The sequence below is a fragment of the Ciconia boyciana genome, chromosome 5, assembly GCF_034638445.1.
Source record: "Ciconia boyciana chromosome 5, ASM3463844v1, whole genome shotgun sequence".
In the NCBI taxonomy this organism is placed as follows: Eukaryota; Metazoa; Chordata; class Aves; order Ciconiiformes; family Ciconiidae; genus Ciconia; species Ciconia boyciana.
This window is the reverse complement of record NC_132938.1, coordinates 83,489,727-83,513,517: the sequence shown is the minus strand read 5'-3', so window position 1 is coordinate 83,513,517 and position 23,791 is coordinate 83,489,727. Positions and strand designations below refer to the sequence as shown.

Sequence of the window (23,791 nt, the reverse complement as noted above, 5' to 3'; positions counted from 1 at the left end):
ACCGCCACATTTGCCAGTGGACAATACCAAGTTCTCCTTTTTAACCCCAAGTTGACTGCGGATTTACATGGACGGCCAACAAAAACCCACTTGTTTGAGTAAAGAAACACCCACATATTTATTAAATCCTACTGCTTTACACGGATGTAGTAGTTCAAATCCCTGGACTTACAATTAAACTACAAAATTATTGCTGTTTTATGAGTGGGAAGCAGAGACACAGAGAAGTGAAATGACTTGTTCCAAGTCAGATGGTAATGAAGCGACAAGGTCAGAAATACATCCAGGGCCAAGATCTTGCAGACAGAGAATGCCGTGTCCCCTCTAGACAAAATATTTCACCCAAATCACCTCTTTGAAACCAAAATTTGTGTTTATTCTAATGAATACTTGACACAAAAAAAGTGGAGAAATAACAGCTTCTGAATTAAGAAAGAATACTAAGCATTTTTAATCCCTCAGAGGAAGCTCTGCATTTGACAAAAATTACCGTTTATCAAAAAAAGTACACACATACTTTACCATTTGGGTGTACAAGATTGTAAAGATCTTACAAGAGGGCAGAAGCGAACCTAACCTAACCCGACAGCGAGCTCAGCGCTCACCTGAGAAGATCCTTTCTGTTAATCAAGGCTTTCATGTATTCTGAAAGTTTCTTCTGCATTAGAGCCAGGCGAAGCCAAGCTCTTCCTCTACCCACAGGTGTCCTACAAAGGCCAGAAACAAAACGGTTACAGACATACTACAGTGCACATTCACAAACAGCTTCAATAATCCCATTCTATCTAAAGCTTCTGCAGCTCAAAGATAGAGCTGGCACTGATGAAAACAGGGAAACAGAAGGTATTTAAGTGCAAATAGTTACAGACAAGTTTATCTAAGCAATCACTGCTTCTCTCATAACTAATTATGTATTTGTTGTTATACTAAAAATATTTCCCTGACTGTACCCTGGCCAGATGCTACTACATAGACAGAGATCAGCTGCTCCAACACATCACCTTCTAATTCAAAATCAGTTTTGCATACGGCAAATCAGAATAACACGTGTATACTTCAGTTCACCACAGATGCCCAAGCACCACTCCTTCAGGTAGGCGTTAAGTTGGGTGAGAATCCAGGCAGACAACTGAAAACACAAATTCAGTACTGTTCTCTTCAACTATTTTGCTCATTAACACACTCACAGGATGCAATGGGTTATAGTCACAGTCCTTCCCCCTCTGTTTCTCCTGGCAATCTGAAGCACACAGCTTTAAAAATACGGTAACTGATATGCTGCATCACAGCTCTGGCTCATCTACCCTGGCATCCTGGCCAGGAGCCAGTACCAGATGCTCCAAAGGAAGGTGTAAATCCCCCGTGTTGAGCAGTATTCCGATTAGAAGGAAATTTCTTTTCCATCTCCAGCAGTCAGTCAGCTGTTTTATAGCAAACAGCACATGGGGCACTTTATTTTCTAACCTTAACTAGCATAAGCAGCGACTGCCCGTGAAAGTCATCTTCATGACTCCCCTTTCTTGACCTCGCTAATACATGACATGCCATTTCCCAAGCGTTAGTATGAATGCAAGGCCGAGGTTGAGAAGCTTATTCTAAAAATGTTCTTTATTTCAATGTCTTTAACATTTCAATATTCTTTTACAACAGGCAAAGGTAACAGGAGCTCTGGCACAACATTGTTGGCACTCCACGCTGGTCCTGTAAGCTGTTCCAGGAGGAGTCCTGCACAGATTTCCAGTAAAAGCACTTGTCCATATGTACATCGCTAAATACTAACCTGAAATAAATTGTTATTGAATCTATTCACCTCTTCTTTCAGCAAAGATTTAATCCTTAGTTCTGCTACTCATACAAAAGCTTCCTTACACCTTTTTTCCTATTCCCCAGGCTGAAAGTCTCTTACAGTTTCTTTTTAGCATGGAATAAGCAAACCTGAGTGGGATGTCTGAAATGACTATGAAATTTTTCAGATCAATATATGCTTCAAGTGTTTTTTTTCTCCCCTCTTTAACATAAGCTAGTATCTTCTCCAACTTTGTGACTGAGCCTTCCTTTTACACAAACTTCACAAGTTTACCTGAATTTATTTAAAAGAAAAATTACCTCTGTCTATCAGCCTCAAAACTATTTAACCTGTTCCTTCCAATTCCCTTCCTCTTCAGTCCGACTTCAGGAAGAGAGGCAGTAAAGGCTGTTCCCATTCCTGAGACGCATCGTCACTCATTCAGTGCCAGCAATAAAGGCACTGCTGTCCATAATGCCCCATGCGCTTAACACAGGAAGGATATTTCCTATCCTCTCCTTCTGCAGTTCCTTGATTAAGAATAAAAGAGGGTAATGATCCATTTTTATCAGCAGAAGGTAGCAGATGTATTCTGAAGGTTATGTTTGCCCTTCCTTCTCTTCTTCAGGATCCTTCTTACAATAAAAAAAACATATTATGTACTTGTGCAGTAAAAGACTGTACTTACTTCAGCCCTGGGAGATCTTTAACACTTGCTGTAATTTCTGCAGCTTCAGGAACAAGTTTTTCTACTAGTTCTAGAGGTCCCCAAAATGACTTATTTTGCCCAAGAAAAGTCTTCTTGGCTAGAAAAGAAAAAGATACAAAATGAGCCTGTTAGGCCCGTGCTGACTAAATACATTCTCAAACATGGTGAGAAGTGAGTGAACAGTAGACAAAAATTGCCAGAACAATTCTTCTGGGACTGCTGCTGGGCAAGCACAAAAGATGACTTTTTATGCCCGAGTGCCGCAATTACTGGTATCATTCAAATAAGGCAACAGGGGCTTGAGACAGATGCCAGGAAATATTCCATACATCCCCAATATGCCAAAACAACAACATCTGGTGATAACCAGCAACCTGGAGTCACTGCTAGAGGTCCAAATTTCTACTAGGATGCTGTCACTGTCCCTAAGTTACACTTGACGTGTGCACAGTAATCTTCTGTGCCATGACAGACCGTCACTGTACAAAGGATGAGGACCACACCACTTTGAACCTGCTCCTTCTCCATAGCTGCCAGGGGCTTCTCTGTGAATCCTTTCCTCCTTCAGAAAAGCTTTCGAGGGAGCCCTAGGTACTAAAGCTGGAAATTAATTTTCTTCTTCCATAGTTGTTACTGCTACTTCACAGCAGCAGCGAGAAAACCAAAAACTCTGTTAATTTCAAGCTTATGGCCAGCAGTAGGGACACTGACAAATGGATAAACCAAGAAGCTGAAGAATATGAACACTCCTCCCTTGCACCATGTTACCTTAACCGGCACAGGCATCACTTCTTCCACGCGTAATGCGGAACACGACTACTAAAGCAGCACCGCAGGATGTACGTATGGGTGCTGAGAGGGCGTTTAATATCCTCTGCTTTTCATCTCAAGCTACTATCACGCAAGGGCAGCACGTCAAGAAAAGTAGTCTGGTACTTGGCAATTTTAGTTGTGACTCCGTATTATATAGTTAAATATATGCTCTGCTTGCTATCTGAGAAAGCAGCTTACAAGACATTAGCTGCACAAAGCCAAAATCCTCAGTTTTGCAGAACTACTGAGAAAGGACCTCTGTGTTGCAGTTCCTCTTCCAGCAAGAGGGCTGTTGCATCCCTAAAGCATGAGCAAGTGCGGAAAAACCCTCACGAGGTTGCTGAGGAGCTAGTGTTAGCATTGAACACGTAGACAGACTCGAGTCACCTGAAAAGCTGTTTTAAAAATGGCAAGCACTTGCAACAACTGTGAACTTTTCATGTGCAGTGTTACACCTTCAGCAGATTTTTTTCCCTTCCTGTGGCCTGTCAAGTCAGCTGCGATCTCAGCAGTGACCCTGCTCAGCCTCTCTTTAGTCTACTGCAGATTACAAAACTAGGTTTTTAAAACAAGATTGCTCTTTCTCCTTCCTACGCTATGACAAACAGCCCGGGAGGACTCCTCTCGAGCAAGGTTACCTTTCAAGCCGTGTTTAAGGCAATGTTCCATCACAACGAAGAACTGCTGAAGAGGCGCGTAGTCGGAGTCCAGCGTCCTGCCCAGATTAAGTGCCGATTCAATCAACCCCTTGATACTCAGTTTCGCCATGTTCATCAGGTTCATGCGTTCATTAGCCATGAGATAATTAGGATCTATTAAAAGAAGGAAGACAAATACTGTTGAGTAACAAAAGCTATTTTTAATGCAATAAGATATCCCATCTCTCTCTCTCTTTTTGTCCCTCAGCTTTGAAGACATTTTTAGGGGCAGTGACAGTTTGATGTGAGGCACTCTATTCAGGTCTTTCGTTGAGAAAAATAAAAATTCACTAGCATTTTATGGCTGAAGCCACAATGACATGGGAATAGGTGATATATCACACTAAGGGTGCCTCAGTACTTCAAATAACTACAAAAGCTTTACATTTTCAAGGGAGAAAAGTTTAAAGACAGCTGTTAATATTGTGCTTTACATCTTGACAACGCATTACTGAATGCTAGGGCCGTTACTTGCTCCAACTCAAATCCCCAGCTACATCCAGCAACTACAAACCAGTAAGAATTCTCCACTTGCCATTTGTTCTTCCACCTAAAGATAACCACAAATCCTCTCACACGTCATCCATCCATGTGCTTCTCAAGCCAGTCTTGCACCTTCCCTTCTCATTATTATTATTATTTTTTAAACTTGGATGTAACATGGAGCCAATTCCCACCTCTCTCTCCCCATTTTATCAACACTACTGTTTTTTACCACTGACAATAAAGGGGCTGATCTTCACGGCTCCTCTGACAGCTCGCTCTAAGCCCCAACACGCACAGATCTTCCAAGACTATATTGTTCCTCTACTATATTATTAATATTCAGACCTCTATATTTGCCAGTAGCAAGAAACAAATACAGACGTCTATTTTCCAAACTACGCCCTGCCTGCAGGCCTCCTGCTCCCTGGCGTGTGTAATGGGGCAATGCCAACACCTATCCTTTCAGAGTGCCTCTCTCCCCAGACACCATCAGGGCATTTCCAACACCTCAAGAACAAGTTCGTTTCCAACAGTGCTGTCCCATAACTAGAGTGAAATTGTCCTCCTGCAACAAATAAAGTGTGCTTAAGCTTTAGGCCTGGAGATACACGGCAATAGAGAGAAATTCTTGCTAACAAAAATAATGTTGCATCAGTCGCAAGTCTTCTGTTTCTATCTGTCCCACCTGCAATCTCACACCCCATTTTTGACCTAAAGTTCTTCGGCGCAAGCAGTTTCATCCCTGTAAGGCGCATTTATGCTAGGGCTGCTGTACACAGCCACGGACCCTTGAACCAATTTGCCACCTTTGTGAGTGAATTTAGTACACCTAGCAGCAGAAACATGACCAGAGGATATCTAAAACTACATAGCTAAGCACAAGGTACACATTTTATCTGCTATACTGACAAAGCATGCTTGCATTTAGCAAACAAGTAAAGCAAATAAATAACAGAGACTGAAAACCTTCAATTAGAACAGAAGGAGATATATTTCTATTTAAAATGCAGGGGAGCACGTAGCTACGTTTGATGAAAGAAGCCTTAAAAATATCTAGGCATCTAAGCTGTGGCAGAACGGCTGTTCCTGCCGGCGCTGTGGAGTACCACCACCCAGACCCACCCAGCGACGCTCACCACCGACAGGGTGTTCTCAAGCTCTTTCTGACTGTTCGGAGGCTCCGTCTCTTCAACATGTAGACAACTGAGATAAATGTTTTAAGGAGAGACGTAGGAACCTATCATGAGGAAGGAGGAGGGGAAGATGCAACCCTTATCCTGAGTGGATCCAGTCCCTAAGTGAAGCCTTGCAGAAGTTTGGGGTTGTATTCAGCAGGTTTGCCAGCGAGTAAACATCTTATCTCTACTAGGCAGGTGGACTTGAGCTGTCTGGATCGTTAACAGTTCCCATCCTCTTGTCAATACAACTGTGAAGAACGATTTCTTGCAATTTAAAATGCAACAACTTAGCCAAAAGAGGCCAAGGGGTATATTCTTCTGAGACTACTGCAGTCTTCTGTAGGACTTGTCCTGATGATGCAAGTCATCATCCTGCTGTGTCACGATGCTGGTACCGACAAGTCCAGTTGCTCAAATATAAACTCCTTGTCGTCTCAAACGTACTGCCGCTGCAATGAGGCATCCTGTCAGCACCCACCAGCCAAAAACAGAGCAAGGAGCAAAACTTTATAGAACCACAGAATCACGAAAAATCACATCGTTCCCACTTCCAATCTTGGGTATCTCCTGCGGGTTGAAAAGCACTGTAGGCCCAGCAGCATGTAGCTGACAGGAGTAATATTTAATTTCAGTAACCTATGGCTGAATCCAGAACAGGCAAGAAGAGGAGCAACTGCTACCGTGCAGTTGAGACTCCTTATGCCAGACAGGAGACACTGAAAGGCACCTCAGGGTTGGGAGACAAAAAGCAACTACTGAAGGGGAGACACAAACATCCTCCATCAAAGGACCTGAGAAATTATGAAAGAGAATCAAAAGGGAGCATTCGTGAAACCCGGGAACAAAGGCAGACTTGCTGAATCTGCCTCTGAAGCACGCCACGGTCGGGTTCCCGTGGCTCCAAGGCTAGCTGGCACCCAGGCTGGTGAGGTCTTGTTACTGCTGCTTAGTTTTGGGTGGCCTGTCTGCCAGAGGACAGGCTGCTTTTATCAGGGATGCTGCTGATGGCTCAAAGAAATACTCAGACCTAGCTCTGTGGCAATAGCACCAGCAGCACTCATCAAAGGGGCACTGATCCATGCCAGCTGGAATTGCCAACGATCAACAGCCACCCGTCTAGTCATGCACCAGGCCACATCTGCTGCCATGGACAAACGCCTTCTTGTTCAGAGACGTGGCAAACAAGTCCAGATATTCCTCTTTCTCCACCCAGTCTTCTGCTGAGGGGCAAAGCGATCAAAACCCCCTGAGAGTTTTGTTTTAGTCACTGCACACTCTTCAAGCACTCATTGTCTTGGCTCACATCTTATAAAAAGGCTGAAATTAGGCATTCAGAATTTATTTTCATAGTTTAGAAAACTTCAAAGTGCTCATTTAGGAATGCAATTCTCATAGCAGCATTGGACTGTAGATAGATTTAATTCAGTGGGTGATTTTTATTGCCTTTGCAGAACTACTACTATTTTAAGCTGATAGATTTGGCATGTACATTGAGCAGATGACCTGTTTTGCAATTTGCAATCCACTTTATGATTTGCAATGTAGCTAACAGTCACCATTACTAGGAATGCAGACTCAGGGGGGGAGAAAAAAAGAAGTCAGACATAATATTACACACAGTTGCAAAAACTAATTTTTGTACATGCAATTAAAAAACCTTCTGTGTATCTTCTTCTGTATACTTCTGCATAATACTAATGAACACCGCTTCCGACAGCATCCATCAATCACGGTTGCCCTTTAAGAGTATATGAACATCACTACAGCATTTGCTTCTACTGCAGACAACTATTGTCACAAACTTGTGCTTTGCTTCGGTACCATGATTCAAAATCCGCTCAGAACAAGCTTATCTGGTAAAAAAAAAAAAATCCATCAGCCCCCTCCGTCAATACTTCTGGTAGCACAACTCCACCTACAGTATATCCATGCTTCTGACCAAGGCAGATGAACCAGCAGAAATTTCTAGTAGGTTTGAATTATCTGAGGCAATTTTTATACGTACCCTCAAAAGACTATGGTGCTGTGGTAAAAGAAACAAATAAGACTTTTTTTTTTTTTTAGTTTAAATACATTTTGAAGTCTAGATTGAACACGATTATTTGCCTGGCCAGGCTTTGAAGAGAAACTCCTATGTATACGCACACAGTGCATACTGATCTCAGTAGTGAGATCAGACCTTTTCGAAAAGCTGAGTGTTTGCCTCCCGAACATACCTAAAAGTTTTAAGACTTGACTTAAACCTTGTTAATAATCACAGCTTCTTTCTCTTCTTCCCTATCATGGGCGTAGCAAGACACAGGAAGATGCAGAGACCTGCTCTCCTCTCTCATCGAGACGTTTCCCCGCTGGCCGAGGTCCCGCAGCGGCACGCCCCAAGCAACAAAGCCCTGCCGCAGTACAGAGCGGTCCCGCACCCGCTGCCCGAGCAGCTCATTGATCCAACCGGTAGCAAGGCAGGCATCCAAAGTCATTCTGCTTAGGTGGCAAATCAATTCCTAATACAAAATTAAAGAAACCGTACAAGACAGCTACATGGAAAATGTTACTTTGGCTATGGTTATTAGCTAATTTGAATTCTGGTAGAGTCCAAGGACACTGCTCAGAAATAGGGTCCTACTGGGTTATATACTCACAGGAAACCATGCACGTTTCTTCAGAGTATCGAGAGCTGCTGCCTCACACAGACCTATACTGAGGTCAAGGGTACCGGGTGCTTTTTGAGGCAAGGCGCATGGTTGCCCATGAATTTGAGAGGTCTGGGACTGCTGTGTGTCAACTGGGGTCAATACTACCCTAATTAAAAAAAACCACCACAAACAAGAATAGCAGAGGGGTGTATGAAGCATGTTCCAGACAACTAGACTCTTTCAACACTTCTAAGAGCTGATGAAAGCACTTAGGAAAAAAGAAAAAGCAGGGCTATGCTTTCATTTAAGACTAAAATGTGCAGTCACAGTCTCCGTAACGGAAAAATGTTTTCATCACGTTAACTAATTGAAGGTTTCTGCTTCATTAGTCTGTTGTGAACGACGGTGCTCTGCACATGCAGCTTATCTAAGATTCTCATCTTGCAAACCGATTCATTGTTATATAGTCTGAAACTGGATAAAATTCCAGAGATACATTCCAAAAATTAAATCCCAAGTAATTTATTCCATTGCTATATGCGGTGCAACATATACACCTTTACAATCGAGTCTAAAAGAGCAGGGTAAGCAATCAAAGATGACTTTTACACAGTAAGACTGGCTGGCTGGCTTTAAGTCAACCCAGACACTTTCTGCTTAGCCAGTCTGACCCTCATGTGCAACTGAGGTTCTCTGTTTGAGTCAACACCTTCTCCAACTTTCTCTTTCTGCCTCTAACTGCAAAAACTACCTGTGTCTTACTACACAAGCTATGTCGTAAACCTTAAAAAGTAAAATCTTGGCCCTTAAACTTTGCCTTTCAATGTGGTTTGGAGTTCAACTGAAGTAATCTTAAAGACACTTTTGCTATTAAAAAATGGTAGCTTCTACAGAATAGACGTGTTTTCTAACCAGCAACCTTGCACATGGCATCTAAGCGGTCATGACGGAACTGGACTTGCATCCCACCAGAATGACAGGGTAAAATAATCAGCTCATCTGACTGCATCCTTAAAACACTGAACTCACAGGTTTCTGAAGAGGTAAAACTGCGCCACAATCATTCATGCGCTAACAGCGTGAAAAGCGGAAAGTTCCTGAGAAGCTTCCATGAAGACCAAGCATCCAAGAATCTCAGGAATCCTGTAATTTGTTTAAAAGGTAAAATATGTACCTAGGAACCTAAAAGTCAAGGAAAAAGTTAATGCAATACTGAATCTCAAAGGGTTAAGCTGTGAATGTGGTCTAAGCGTAGATCTAAGCTTAGGTCTAAGCATACTTCTCAGCTGGTGACAATAAATTTTTATTGCTCCTCATATTGAATTATCCTAAAAGAATTAAGAAGAAACTAAAGTAAAGCTAGAATTTTGATCAAATGCAGGGATTCAAGAAACACTGTAGAGGTGAATAAATCTGCTCAAAGTCATGCCAATTAATTAGTATTTCAGCAAGGTTGAATCCGTGTCCTGAATCCATCTTAAATCAAGAATCCAAACTTAAAGCAACCTGAAATTTAGAAAGGCTGCTTCTGTGTACGGAAGAGAAATGGCATCTTGCAAACAGTTCGCACTGTATTCAGATTCACTGGGACACGTCAATGGTGAAACACTTGCTTTCAAAACAAACCAGCCAGCTATCGACAGTGCTCTGAGTTTCAGTTAAGCCAATTCACATTAGAAAGACATTAGTTCCTGCTGCTCAGACTATGAAATCATGAACACATGTATAATTTCAAATATGTGTGGAAAGCAAATCCCTAGATAAATTAAGGGCTTTCATCATTTTAACTGTCTCTTCCTTAGCCTCTGCTCTGCCACACCGCACCACGCAGAAGGTGAGAAAATTTCTCTAAGCTGAAGCGCTCTCTCCACAAATTATCGACAGAGAGTCAAAAAGCAGCAACACGATGTCCATTTTCCTCGGAATAATTCATTTTGTTCTCCCCCGGCAACCTCGGGTCCCGAGCCGGCCTCCCTAAAATTCCTGCCAGCGCACAACCTGCTGCAGCATCGCCAAAGCGCTGGCTTATGTCCCGGGAAGATCCCACAGGAGCAACAGAGGAGGTGACTCTTGCCACAAGTCGCGGGGGACACACGACGTTGGGGGACACACGACGTTGCCGTCCTTGCGGTCGCAGCTGCAGAGGGGTACAGGCACCTGCTCGGCACCTGCCCCCGCTTCACCTCGGCCTCCGTGGGTCCCTGCTAACACGCTAGCTTATGGTCAAGGCAACTAAGACGTGGTACGCGGTCCTTTCTCCCACCCCAGTTGTCAGGGCAGCTGTTTCCAGCTGAACGGCACGCAGCAGCGAGCTGGGGGACAGCGGAGTATCTGCCATCTGAGCCAGAGTCTTCCATTCACGACAAACAAATAAGCTAAAGCAAACTCAGGCTATTTTAATGCTGCAAAAAGAAATGGGGAGTTCAACATCATTAAGTATTTTTTAAGCTTCTTGTACGTCAGTTGAAGCTTTCCTGACGTCCCCTTACATTCAAATGCCTCATCTGCCTTCCAGCAATGCAAGCCCCTGACTACCATCTCAAGGATGAGGCAATACACATTCTGCATATCACGCAAACACTCTCTTAAAGGTAAGCAGTGACGAAAATAAAAACGACGTGACTATTCACAAGTGAAAAGCAGACACATCTTTCTATAGAAAGATGTTTTATTCTACTCATTTTTTGCTTCTATACTCAAAATTCAACCTGTCTACTCTGAGGGACTGTGGATAAACTGGAAAGCAGCTGGACTAACACCACCTTACCAAAATGAGATCTCATTTCCTAAGACAGGAAACATTTTCACAGAGAGTTTACAAGGTTGCTTCAGCTGTTCTTGCTATTATGTCCTTAACGTTGACTTTTGAGGGGGAAAGCACGCTCCGCATCAAGCACCCATCAGTCTCTGAGCGATTGCCGAGGACAGTTTCCCACACACACCAGGCATGCAAGAGTTTCAAAAAACAGAACGGGGTAGTGGTCATGGGAAACAAAAGCACAAGTGAAAGCAGACAAGACACACATTTCAAACGTATCCCGCCCCGACAAAATTAATGCAAAAAATCTGTACAACCTTTAATGGGGAAAAAAAGTCTCAACCCTTTTTTTTTTTCTTCTTCCTTAAAGACTCCCTTGGATATGCCCTCGGCTGGAGCTGCTGGGGGAGCAGGATTAGCTGTTGTGCCAGGAGAGAGAACATCTCCCACGGCTGACGAGAAGCCTGCAGAAGCCCCAGGCACATAACCAAGCACAACACTTGAGAAAGCCCCATCCACACACGATGACCAGCGAGAGATCGGTGTAGTCAATGCATCTAAACCATTTTTTGTACACAACACATCCTCTTTAAAAAGATTTATACCATCTGAGTTTCCAAATATAAATAATAATCAATTTTGCTATGTCATGGATGATTTTGCTTTTCTCTTCTGCCAGAAACAGGCTTAGAACTATTTGCACTGGAAGGTTTTTCCTAAGTGAGTCCCAAACTTCGCTGCGTTACTTTGCCATCCTTCACTATCAGTTATTATTCTAGTAATAATCGCAGCTACGTATTTTAAGACAGATGTACCCCTCACAGTGTTGTTCATACTTTACCCTCTATTTATTACCCTGAGTCCATAACAGAAACGTGCTTCACTTTATTTCACCATTTTGCTTTACCAAGTTTCACGTTTAAATAGCTTATCTGTGCTATACAGAAACAAATGCAGCTTTTGGTTAACATCCTACCGGTGAGAATGAGACCAAAACTGAATAAGACACTGGTAGGAAAACAGCCACCGCGGGATCTGCAATCCACACCACCTTCGAAAACACTCAATGCACAAATTGGCAAAAAGAGCTGAAATGCATCTGCTGACCTTACTCCTCTGGGATTATCAGCGTGAGAACAACTGGACTTACGCTTGTAGGTTAGGTCTTCTAGACATCGAGAGCCTTAGCTTTAGCGTCTCATTTGAGATTGCCATTTTAAAATAATTTGGCCCATATAGGTAAATACCCCTAACCATCCTTCTACGTTGAAATCTATATTCTTCCTAATGATGAGCACTGAAACTTCTCAGCCACAAAAGGTAAATTCCCTTCTTATTCCCTTGCCTCCGAAAGGTGTATTAGCCTTTTGTGCTGCAACCGCTTTAATCCCAAGCATGAACCATTGCATTTAGTCATCAAATTACAAATTTACTTGAGTGCATGCTGAATTGGGGCTTCAACTATTTCACCCTTGCACCATTTTTAAGTATCAAGTAAGAAGTACTATAAAATTTTTTTCCCATTTAGTACTTCACAAGTTTCAATCAAAACTTGCAATACAAGTTTTAGAGTTACTTTTGCAAAGTCTTGAGTTGATAAATAGAAATACTTCAGAAAATCTGAAGCTTCGGGGTGATTTTTGAAATTTTTTTTTGAAATTTAGGTTCCATATATTGTCGCAACCTTTTAAGTTGTCTTTATGTCAGGCTCAGGAAAATAATTGTCTCAGAATGGATTTAATATAAGTAAACTAGCCCCTTGTTGATTCACTTATTCTACCCCCACTTGAAGTAAAAATACCCAAAAATTGTTAAAGCATTTTTTCAAGCAACATTGTATGCACATATTTTCAAAAAAGAAATCAGTAAGAATTTAGAAACCAAAACTGATCACATGGAACCCACAAAGGGGCTGATAAAATTTAGAAGGAAAGCCTTCACAATATCCATTTTAAACGTAAATTAATACAATTGCAAGAGCAATACATACACTCGAGGGATGAAAGACATTTTCTTTAACACGCTAACGGCAGAAACCAAACATCCACACCGAGTGCAACGGGCACAGCACGTTCTGGCTGCGGACCTGGCTCAGCCAGACAAGCACGTCCAGAAAGCCACAGCTATTGGCACTGGAAAGGAAAACGGTGTTTTGCACTCAGGCTCAAAATAAGAAGTCAAAAGCCAATCATTAGTGGAAATAATAGCTGAAAGATGTTGGTGTGGCACGCACCTTCAGTATCATCGCGCAATTGCTCCACCACATCTGTCAAATCCTCCCAAGAGTCTTTGCAAACAGCAAAAAGAAAGGAAAAGAAAGAAAATGTCATGCAAGCCATGATCTAAAGGAAAGATTCAAAATCAAGGTATAAGAAAAGGGTAACTGGAAGGGAGATTTGCATAATACAAGACTTAATTCATAGAGGGAAGAGATTTGCAAGTCAAAAGGGTTTATTAGTCTGCACAAAGCAATACAGCAAAGCCGTTTTTTCCTTGAGAGTCAAATTAGGGCAGGCTTCAGTAAAGGTTTACAAGCTTTGTTTCTTTCTGCATTAAGACAAGCAACGTTTTAGTCAAGCACATCCTAAAAAGAAAAGCAAGAAAAGCATTATTTTGTTTGCAAGATCAAAGCACTAAACTTTTGATATTTATGCAATGTCAGCATTTCCTTCAATTTCCTCCTTCCCAGCCCCAAAAAGAACCCCCCAACCGGGAAATACAGCCACACATGAAAAGCAAGCACATTTCAGGAAAAGGACACACTGAGGACATTGTAAATAAGGTTAAACAGAGCTTTAACTTCGTTACGACCATCACTCCAAATGAAACACCTCGCGGAGGTGATCCAACCGAGCCTGGACGCAGGTCACAGGTTTTACGTCGTCATTCTGATGATGATTCACTAAGGTCTCGCTGAGGAAAACACCTCTATCTCCTTGCCGGGAGCCTGCAGATGGCTGACGGGCACGGGGAGGAGGTAGGTGTATCCTGGGAGCAGAGCAGGCAAGACCAGGAAAACTTGTTTCAGCACACCCACTAATCCCCTGGTTTCAAACCCAGAAAACAAAGCCAGACGAAGCCGCGGAGGGTCTGAACCCTGTGGGATTGTCAGCTCCCTACTTACGTGCTCGCTCTCCCCAGCGCTGATTTGCCATCGGTTGAATGTCCGAAGCACAAGAAAGGCTCTATTCCCCTTCACGGGCCAACTGTGCCAAAGTCCTGAGTAAAGTACACATGCTACTAGGACCTCCTCCCTCCCACGGAAAAGCTATCACCAGCCTCCTCCTGCCGTAGCAGCCGGCGTTGGCTAGCAAACAGCATATTCACAGTCACTGCATTTAAAAGGGGGGAAAAAAAAAATCTAAATACCAGTATGACTAACAATTCAACTGATCCCCAAAAGCTTCCCACTCTGCAATACCGCTGACCAACAGTCTTCTCATCCTTTGAAACTGTTTTATTCACACAGCTGATTTTTAGCGATCAGTTTTCTTCACAATCCAGAAGGTCACCTCTTCCCCTACGGCTCAGCATTACTGCAATACTGGGAACAGCAGAAAACCACCATGTGTTGGGTCCTGCCGACCTACCCAGCTTGAAGTGATCAAGTGCTTTCGATTCAGCAGGGATTCCTCCTCTCCTTGTCAGGGGTGAAGAGGGAGGGAGGGACAACGAGCACAGCCAGGTTCACCTACCTCTGCTTGACAGGGGCGACAGGGGGTTTTCCTTGAGAAATTCCCCGCTATTGCAAGAACAAAGCCCTGGTGATGCTCCCCCGGCCAGCAGCTTCCCCCCACGTGCTACACTTACAGCTTTTGGGCTTTTATTACAGGTGTCACAGCTTTCTGTAGGTTCAGGAGACTTTTTGTAGCTCACAGTGCAGCTTGTGGACTGACACGGCTCTGGTGCTTTCCCGGACCCTTCTGCACTCTTACCTTGGACTGCAACAAATTGGACTCCGTGACTCATGGGTCACTGTCACCCCCTTCCCTTTTTTTTTTTTTAGGACTTAACATGCAGATATTAGCGTGATGGAGAAATTCAGTATTTGTAGAAAATGCTTTGCATAACACCACTACATAAACAACCTAATATGGTTAGTACTTTCTAGCTGTATTCCCAGCATTTCTCAACATGAATGAGATGAGAACCTAGCTGCACGTGCAATGATTTAATAGCTGTTTCTGTCACATGCAAATATTGTGCATCAGAACAGGTTTTACTTTCTCATCACCTGGATTTTTTTTTTTTTTTTTAAATCAACATAGGAAATCACTTAACTGTATTAGGTCAGCACAGTCCAGATTCTGACCATCCCTGAATCCCTACCTGCACACTGAGATCGAAGCCAGACATCATCACTGAATAGTATTTTATCTAATACTGAGGATTTGGGGTTTTTCCTTAATCTGAAGTGTAAACAGTGAAGACCATCTCATAACCAAAAAAAGATTTACAATTAGCTCGGTAAGGGGGACAGAGAAAATTGCCAGGCTTCACTATCTTTCACGTGATCTTTCTCACTTGGATTCTGTCAGTTCAAACTCCTCGCTACATGCACCACGTAGCCTCCAATTATTTAACCACTCTACTCCTCTAAGCCTCTTTCTTTGCTCAGCTCCATATCCAAAAAACACCCAAGACCTCCAACCTACTATGTCAGCTGTTAACAACGGGTAGTGAGGCTTATACACAGAAGTACAGGTTTTGCTTTCTCATCATTTGGATTTTTAATTTTTTTTTTTTTTTTCAATCAGCATAGGAAATCACTTAGCTGTACTAGGTCAGCACAGTCCAAGCAGTCCAGTACCCCACCTCACATAACATCTGGGCTACATTTCATGGAAGGCTGCAAGAAACCTCACATGACTGTGCTGGCTCTACCTGAACAATTGCTACCCACTTCATGGTAACGGATTAAGGCTTTTTTTTTTTTTTTTAAACCCTTAGCAAGTGATTCATGTAAACCTTACAGACAAATGTCCAGTGCAGTCACAAATATTTTCTTCTATTATATCTCTACAGGCAATAATCCTATCCTCTTTCTAGTGAGAAATGCTTGCAAGAATTGCATGAATTTATATTGGCACAAAGGCACTATGGGATTTGTACAGGTTTAGAGGCAAAAGCACACATTTAATTAGCACTTTCTTTCATATTTTTGTTCATTTCTTCATGCATCTAACTGCGGTTTGCATACATTTCATTTCTTCTTTTACATTGTACAGTTTTCCCCACTTGTCTGGAATTTCCACCAAACAACAGTGGGGAAAAAGACCTTAACACACCTCCCACACACAAGTACATAAATAAATAAATAAATAAAATCACAAAGACCTGAACTTGATAGTTTCCATGCTCCTTATCGTGGTACGTCTAAGACAAACTCAATACTTTTGATTATTATGGAAAAATATTAAAGTCTGTAACCGATGTGTACCAAGTTTAGAAAACAGGATGCCCAAGGCTTTTAAGTCTTCCTAAAACGATTACCTCATTCCAAGTAGATTCCCAGGAAGATTAGTACTGTGGAATTGAATCCCCCACTGGAATAAATACACAAGCAACCTCTTTACAAAGGAACCGGAGTACTTACCACTAATACATTCATCATGAAAATCCCATCTGTTATTTTAACAATAAAGTTTTTCACTCTCTTCCCTGCTTCGCTGACACAGCAGCAGTGTTCTCAACTGGTCTGACTGCACGAGACAGCCCAGCAGCAGCACGGAGTCAGTTTGGGCCGATTTACCCGCTCCAGCACCCGGGCAAGAAACCCCGCACGGCCGCAGCCAAGTGACCGCAGCTGCAGGGGAGCAGGGCAAGTTCAGACCCTCTTACTGGCAACCACAACGGCTTTCGAGTCCCACGGCAAAGGTGGTTTAGCAAGGCGTTTTATCCTTTGCTAACAGTGTAAAAAAAGTAATACAAACGCATCTTTACAAGCCGGGATACTAATGTATATGAAGAAGCAGCTTCTCTGTGTTGTGACTTTTGTTCCTGCTAAGAATGCTTAAAATGAGGTGGTGATTAATGAACAGTGAATGCTTACATCCAGTAAGAAAAACAAAAACTTTCCCTCCTAACTTGATCTTCCTGAATTTGCTTCCCCTCCAGTCTGTGAGAAAAACTGATTTTTGGTTTAGTATTTCTCACAGACATACGCAATACCTAACAGCTACATTGAAATTTGGAACAACTCGTGCAGGAATAAGGGATATTGCCAGCGGATACACTTTCCCATGCAAATAAAAGCTTTTAAAAATAAACCCTGGGAGAATGTACCCGCCCAAAAATTATTTCATGCTGCTATTAAACAGAAAGAGTGTCCTTTTTTTTTTTTTAAGATTGAAGTTATTAGCCTAAAATAGGGTTGGGAGTAGAAACCTTTAGGAATATTCCAAACTACCACCATACCTCTCCAACCCCCGTCCAGCCGTGCGCTGCAATACAACGCTCCTACGCCTCCCGGCAGCCTCCAACACGGTTGTGAAAAAGTTCAAGTCCAAAGGCAACACTGCTAAGCAGTGAGCTGCCACACTACTACGCAGTGCTGAGAAAACATGCCACATGCAAGCGCTGAGGACATGAAGGGGAAGTCGAGATTGTGGCTTCTCACACTGCGGGCAGCACGGGGATAAAAACAGCATTCGATTCATGTTATGGGGTTTTTCATCAGGTGTCTCATGAGCAGAAACCTGCAAAAGTTCCCAAATACACAGCAGAAGTATCCCTGTGATATTTTAAATTAACCTACGCAAGCACCAAACATGTGCCCTTTAATAAACGCTGAGAAGTTCCCGTGGCCCGGAGCTGCACAAAACTCTCGATATTCAAGCCGCTGACACAGAATGCATTCATTAAGAAATAACGTGCCATGACCATGATCACCTCAAACACAGCATCTTAGCCTAGACCGGGATGCTACCTACAAGGAGACTCCCACGGTTTGCAGTAAGCCTAGCCGCAGAACTGCAGGCTCCCCAACGCACACAGCCTCCTGGGCCATCGATTTTCTGTCCACGTCCTCCTTACTTCTGTTAGTAAATACCGCGCAAGTGCAACTGGGAGGATGGAATGCTCCAAACTTCTTGCATAGCTACGGCATTTTTTCATGTGTGAAGACAGACAAGCTCAGTACGAAGCAACGAGCCCACACATCCTTTTTATAGTTTCCAAGCTCAGTATGAGAATCAAGTTCCTCCAAAGACAGACTAAATAGGTCAGGATCTTTTTTTTTTTTTTAAAGTACAGAAGTTCTTAACAAATGCATAAGGAGAAGCTGAGAAGTCAGTAAAATAACAAAAAAAAAAAAACAGCACCAATTTTGGGAAGTGAAAACTGAGCTTGATACAGAAAAGTCCTCAGCAACGGTGAAATGTCAGTTATGCTGCTCTGGCTGCTTTGAAAGGCTTCACCCAAATCTGTTAGTTTTTGTACAGACACTTACAGAAAATATTAACTCTGTTGAAGAGTTATAAACAAACAAAACTGCAAGACCAGGGCCCCACATTCTGTTTACCAATAAGGACAGGGGTTATTTTTTAAGTTTGCCCACAACAGCAGTGGAGATAAATACCCAACACATCAGCAGCTGAGCGGCAATACCAGGGAAGACAACTAGACCGCATTCAGTCCATGCACTAGTGTTAAATCCCCCTGCCTGGCGATTTGCCATGATTGAAAAAAGGTCTGAGGAAAGAAGAACGAACCACCGACGCATTTAAAATAAGACCTACAAAAGTGCTGACGAGTTAGTTAGGACTGGACAACAAATGCAGGAATCGGGATGATGACCAAGTGAACCGAATCAAACCAAACCAAACTGCAAACAAAAAAGCCAAGCAACATGGGTGGCTTTCTCCCCATCGCCCTTTTTTACTCAACATCTTTCTTCTATCTAAGCCCTCCTGTTCTAAGCACTCCAGAAACTCTTTCTTTTTCCTGCAGAAAGGAAAGAAAAGACCACTCCTCCGTGCCTCACCACCATGCCCGAGTCAGCGTGCCAGGAGTTTCAGCAGCACTTCTCACATTGACTCAAAGGCACTTTCAACTTTAAGTGAAATTCTACAGCGACCATCGGTACAGCCGTGACCGAGAGCTTCCCTGTGAGTTATGCCTCATTATGCCCTACATCGGAAAAAGTACTGTCCGTATTCTAGAGAGGGATGCTAATGGAAGAAATGCTGACGCGTGTGCTCTCTAGAAGGTTAATTATAGGATTATTTGTCTGATTTTAACTTTCAGTCTGCTGCTCTAACCACTCGCTGTTCTTTTTTGGGCCAAAGCATCCCACAACACAAGGGACAGTTGGAAGAGCTTACTAAGAAATACTGAATATGCATGATGAATTGCATTCATGCCATTTTTTTTTCCATTAAGGCTAGCACATTCTCCTTAATTGTATGGACAAATATTACTTTTATCATTAAATGGAAACCTATAGTCACATTATTATATTTATTTAAATTGCATTATCTCATATTTGTTGCCTCAGGAATGATATGTAATACATTTAATAAGAAATAATTAAAGTGGCCAAGGAAAAAAACTAAGTAGATGCTGTTAATATCATCAGAGGTACATGATGATTTTTTTCAGATTAGATTTGCAAATCAGGTGGATCATGAAGCGCCGACGAAGAAAAGGGACCAGCAAAGAGAGTTTCAGCATCACCTTCAAACACCTTGCAATCCAAAAATCGAGGAAGCAACCAGACAGCCTGCAGCCTAGAATGCCAGGAACAATCTATTCAGAACTTACCAAGTAGCTTAAGAAAAAAGATTTTTTAAAACCTGCTACATAAAAATCCCATCTCTAAATATATATGCATATAGAGAGCTTTGCATAAAGAAGAAAAAATAAGGCCATTCGTTTCACCCCGCAACTTCTGTCTGGGAAAGCTATTTTCAAAACAGGAGAGGTGAAGAACGGATACTGAAAATGCTCAACGCGCATTCTCCCGTGCAAGCACTGCTGCCCCAGCGTGTGCCCGCCTGCACGCCCCGGCTATACTTCCCGAGTGCCCTGGTACTGCTGCTGCCTCGGGGAGCCTCTGCTCCCCTCCGTCGCCTCCAGCCGTACTCTGCTGACGCTACTGACCTCGGCTCTATCTGCTCCCTGCAGATAATAGTTTATTTTATCTATTTCCTGTGACCACACCAAGCACGTTGACCCCATCCCTGTATCGTTATCCCACCCCTTTGTTCTCTCCATTAATGCCCCAACTGCCCCGAACTGCTTTACCTCACATTACAGCACCAACAGCTTGTGCTTTCATTAAAAACTGGGACAAGTGACTGCAGTATTTTTAGTGTAAAACTGTTATAAGATTTTCTTTTTTTAAAGGCCATTGTCATCACTCGTTTTAACACATGCTGCTACTCCTTTGGCGGCATCAGGGTCACAGACTGACATGACCATTTTTCCTACGCCACCGACATTCTGACATAAGTTAAGGCTTGCACTGAGCCAAAGGAAATAGCAGTCACAGATCTGCAACAAACTGGGAGGAGATAACAAGGAAGGAAAAAAAAAAGTTCAGAGGACTTGGGAACTCCAAGCCCGCTCCCCATTACACGCACGGGACAAGTAAATAGCAAATGTACATCACATACATTAATGGTGTAATCCCACCCTAGGTTTTATTCCTGTCTCCACTGATTACCATCAGGCATCTCTGTAGGCTGCGACTGCACGGATTTACATGGAATGTTTCTCCACAACCAGCCTCTTCCCAGAGGGAAATACATGAGTAACTGCTATGGGAAATTTCTCATTTTATTTTGGCACTTGATCGTTTGCATAAAGCAAAGAAAAACCAAAACCCTACTTTTTTCTTTTTTCCATCTTTCACTTCCCTTCTCGGTTGACACCCAAGAGGTTTGTCGGCAACACTCTGGATTCATGATCTCCGAGGGAAATAAAACCACCCCACATTTCCCAGATCTGACTTCATTTAGACTGAACAAGCTTAAAAGAGGAAAGAAAACAACTCCTGAGAGTAATTTCACAATTACAGCATTGACAATATTTACAAAAGTTTAAATTTTAAAACATAAAACAAAATTAGAGTAGCCCTGATGTAGGTCTCACCCTCGCCTTGCAGGGCACTCGCTCTCTCTCCTTCTCTGAATTGCTTCAGATCAACCGGAGGGCTGGCACATCGTACTAATTGTCCTGAGGAGCTTTGTAAAACTTAATCTTCCCTCCCCTTTGGTTCGGGGTCAAGTGTCCATCTTCTCTCGGTCGTCTCCCTTTCTTCCCGGTCCGTGATAGGACTCAGTGTAAATACAGTTAGCAGGACGTCTCCTCTGTCCCTGGGGAGAGGCCCATCTTTATCAAGTTACTTTTCAGCATGCGCTGTCTGGATTACATGACCTAGCTGCTGTTCAAAAGATCTATGACCATTAACACACTGTAATTAATTTAATCTTGCATATTATTGACTTCACATTTGTTCTATTAAATCTAGTCTCCAGCTCCTTCACACTTTTCACCTGCCGAGGGGTTTCTGCCCCCATACGTATTTTAAGAGGTACTTTTCTAACAGAAGAGTCATCTCACGCAGTTTCTGCACGTGAAAGGTCCCTGCTACCCTCAGTACAGTGTTTACAGTAGATTTGTTTTGCAATGGGAAAGGCACAACCCATGGAGCACTTTCACCTCTCCCAACAGTTTGTTTTTCCTATTCCACAGTACTAGAGAAAACCTAAACCAAAGTTAACAGTTACCAGGGTTTCTTCCTAGGTCTGCCTCGTTCTCTGCAGACCAACGTGGCTTTACTCTGGGATCCCAGTTCCCCCCGTAGCATAGCCCAGTATGGTCCATGAGCCCTCGTGTCACACCGAATGGCTCTGTAGCTTCCCCCACCAAAAAGAAGGTGATTCTCACTCCCCCTCCCCATGCAAACCCAAGTGCCAAGGCAGCTGCCAGCTTGCAGAACAAAAATATAACTAAGAAGGTCATGCTGCTTCCTTAAACCGTTTTGAAGTGTGCAAAGAAACATGGAGAAATACTTGAACAGAAAATGGAGAGCAAAGGTAGACTCTGAAGGATGATTCAATAAAAAGTGCAATAGATTAAGGGGCAAGAGGTGTTCGAGCACCGAGAAGACCATCTGCTTTTTCCGAAGAGCTGTACAAGTTCTACTCAGGGCATTTTACGCAAGCATGCGTCTGAAATGAAAACTTCGAATTACTGGCCAAAAAAGAAGGGGAAAAAAAAAAATCTGACCTGAGCTACCAAAAATTATACTATGGAAAAGATAATTTCGTCTTTGTGTATTATAAACATACCACTCTAGTTCCTCATTTTAGTGCAAATAGAACAGGATTCTTTAAAAAAGAAAAGGGATACTGTATTCTTGACAGCTGCAAGTAAATTCAGATCATGCACTTATCACATGTATTCCTTCTGTTCTCAATTACAAGCTGATCCCATGAGGATTAAAATTTCCATTGCTCTAACGTGAAGCTCCTCACGAAGACGGCTGATTATTCCAAGTAGAAATTTAACATCCAGTAAAACTGTGCAAGGCCATTTTGCATTTCATAACTTCTCTCAAAAGTTGAAACCAGCGTTCAGTCCCATATACAAGTGCACTCCTGAACGTGCAACAGAAATACAATCAAGGTGTTTTTCACACCTCAGTCCCTAAAGACACCTCCATGATCATTACACATATTCCAAACAAACCAGAGCTTAATAGCCACTAGTGTCACATTTCATTCTGTGATGCCTGCATAGCACAGTAAAGTTCCGATTACCTAATTAAGAACCACTGTTTAAAAAAAAAAATCTCATTTTCTAAGCCAAGCAGATTTACAGTATATAGCAAAATCAGCTTATTTTTGTACACACAGAATTGTTCCCAACAGTTGAAAAAGAAAATTAATTGCTTTTATTGTTAAATTGAGGATCCGTGTTACCTGCTATATTGAATACATAGAGTTTGAAGAACCTCAGTAACTATACTAATGCATCTACCCTTCTGCTACACGCTACTCTTCCAATTAAGTTTTGCTCAGAGTTACATGCAGAAACTCCAGCTCTGTGGCAGAAACAGAATTACTCCAAATTTACACTGTTTCATCTCAGATCAGAATCCGCTTCCCAAAGTATACTGCCTTTGGCTTAACAAGGAGCAGAATTTGGCTCGGTTTTACTAGAAAACACCTCCACCACAGGAGCATGCCTGTTGTTTTTCAACGTCAATGAGTAAGACTGTGATTACCACTATGCCCTTACATTACAAGCTCCCTCTCCATCCCTCCAGCTCTGATCACAAACTTGGCCTCAAGTGGGATTATTCCAGAGAAGGCTACAGCAAACAGACCCCTGAGGAAAGGGCTCACAGCAAGTCTGGCCTCAGAAATAATCAGCACCAGCTGCAGTGCCTGCCTCTCTGCTTGGGAGCCCTTGGAGCACGGTCGGAAAGCACCGCAATCTGCCTCTAGCTCCCCCTAACACCCCAATTCTGAGATCCGTACCTTTAAAACTCTCCTGCTCCCCCTAACACCCCAATTCTGAGATCCGCACCATTAAAACTCTCCTGCTCCCCCTAACACCCCAATTCTGAGATCCGCACCATTAAAACTCTTCTGCTGATGCCCCTCTCCCACTGGAATTAAAATACAGTGTTCTGGTGAGGGATATCAAACCAGAGCAGATAAGAATCACTTACTCTAGCCTCCTCCTGTATGCTTAAACTGTCATTCCTAAGTAATCTGCT

At 42.7% G+C, this 23,791-nt stretch overlaps 1 protein-coding gene across 6 annotated transcripts in view; it reads right to left on the bottom strand.

The window, feature by feature from the left end:
• The window catches only part of RUFY3 (RUN and FYVE domain containing 3), a 58,806-nt gene that overhangs the window by 22,922 nt on the left and 12,093 nt on the right, over window positions 1-23,791 (bottom strand). For all 6 annotated transcript variants that reach the window (XM_072863487.1, XM_072863488.1, XM_072863492.1 and 3 more), the window contains 3 exons: window positions 3,947-4,120; window positions 2,475-2,592; window positions 606-707 (listed from right to left, as the gene is read on the bottom strand). In XM_072863487.1, coding sequence (XP_072719588.1) covers window positions 606-707; window positions 2,475-2,592; window positions 3,947-4,120 — 394 coding nt within the window. The remainder of the gene's footprint in view (window positions 1-605; window positions 708-2,474; window positions 2,593-3,946; window positions 4,121-23,791) is intronic.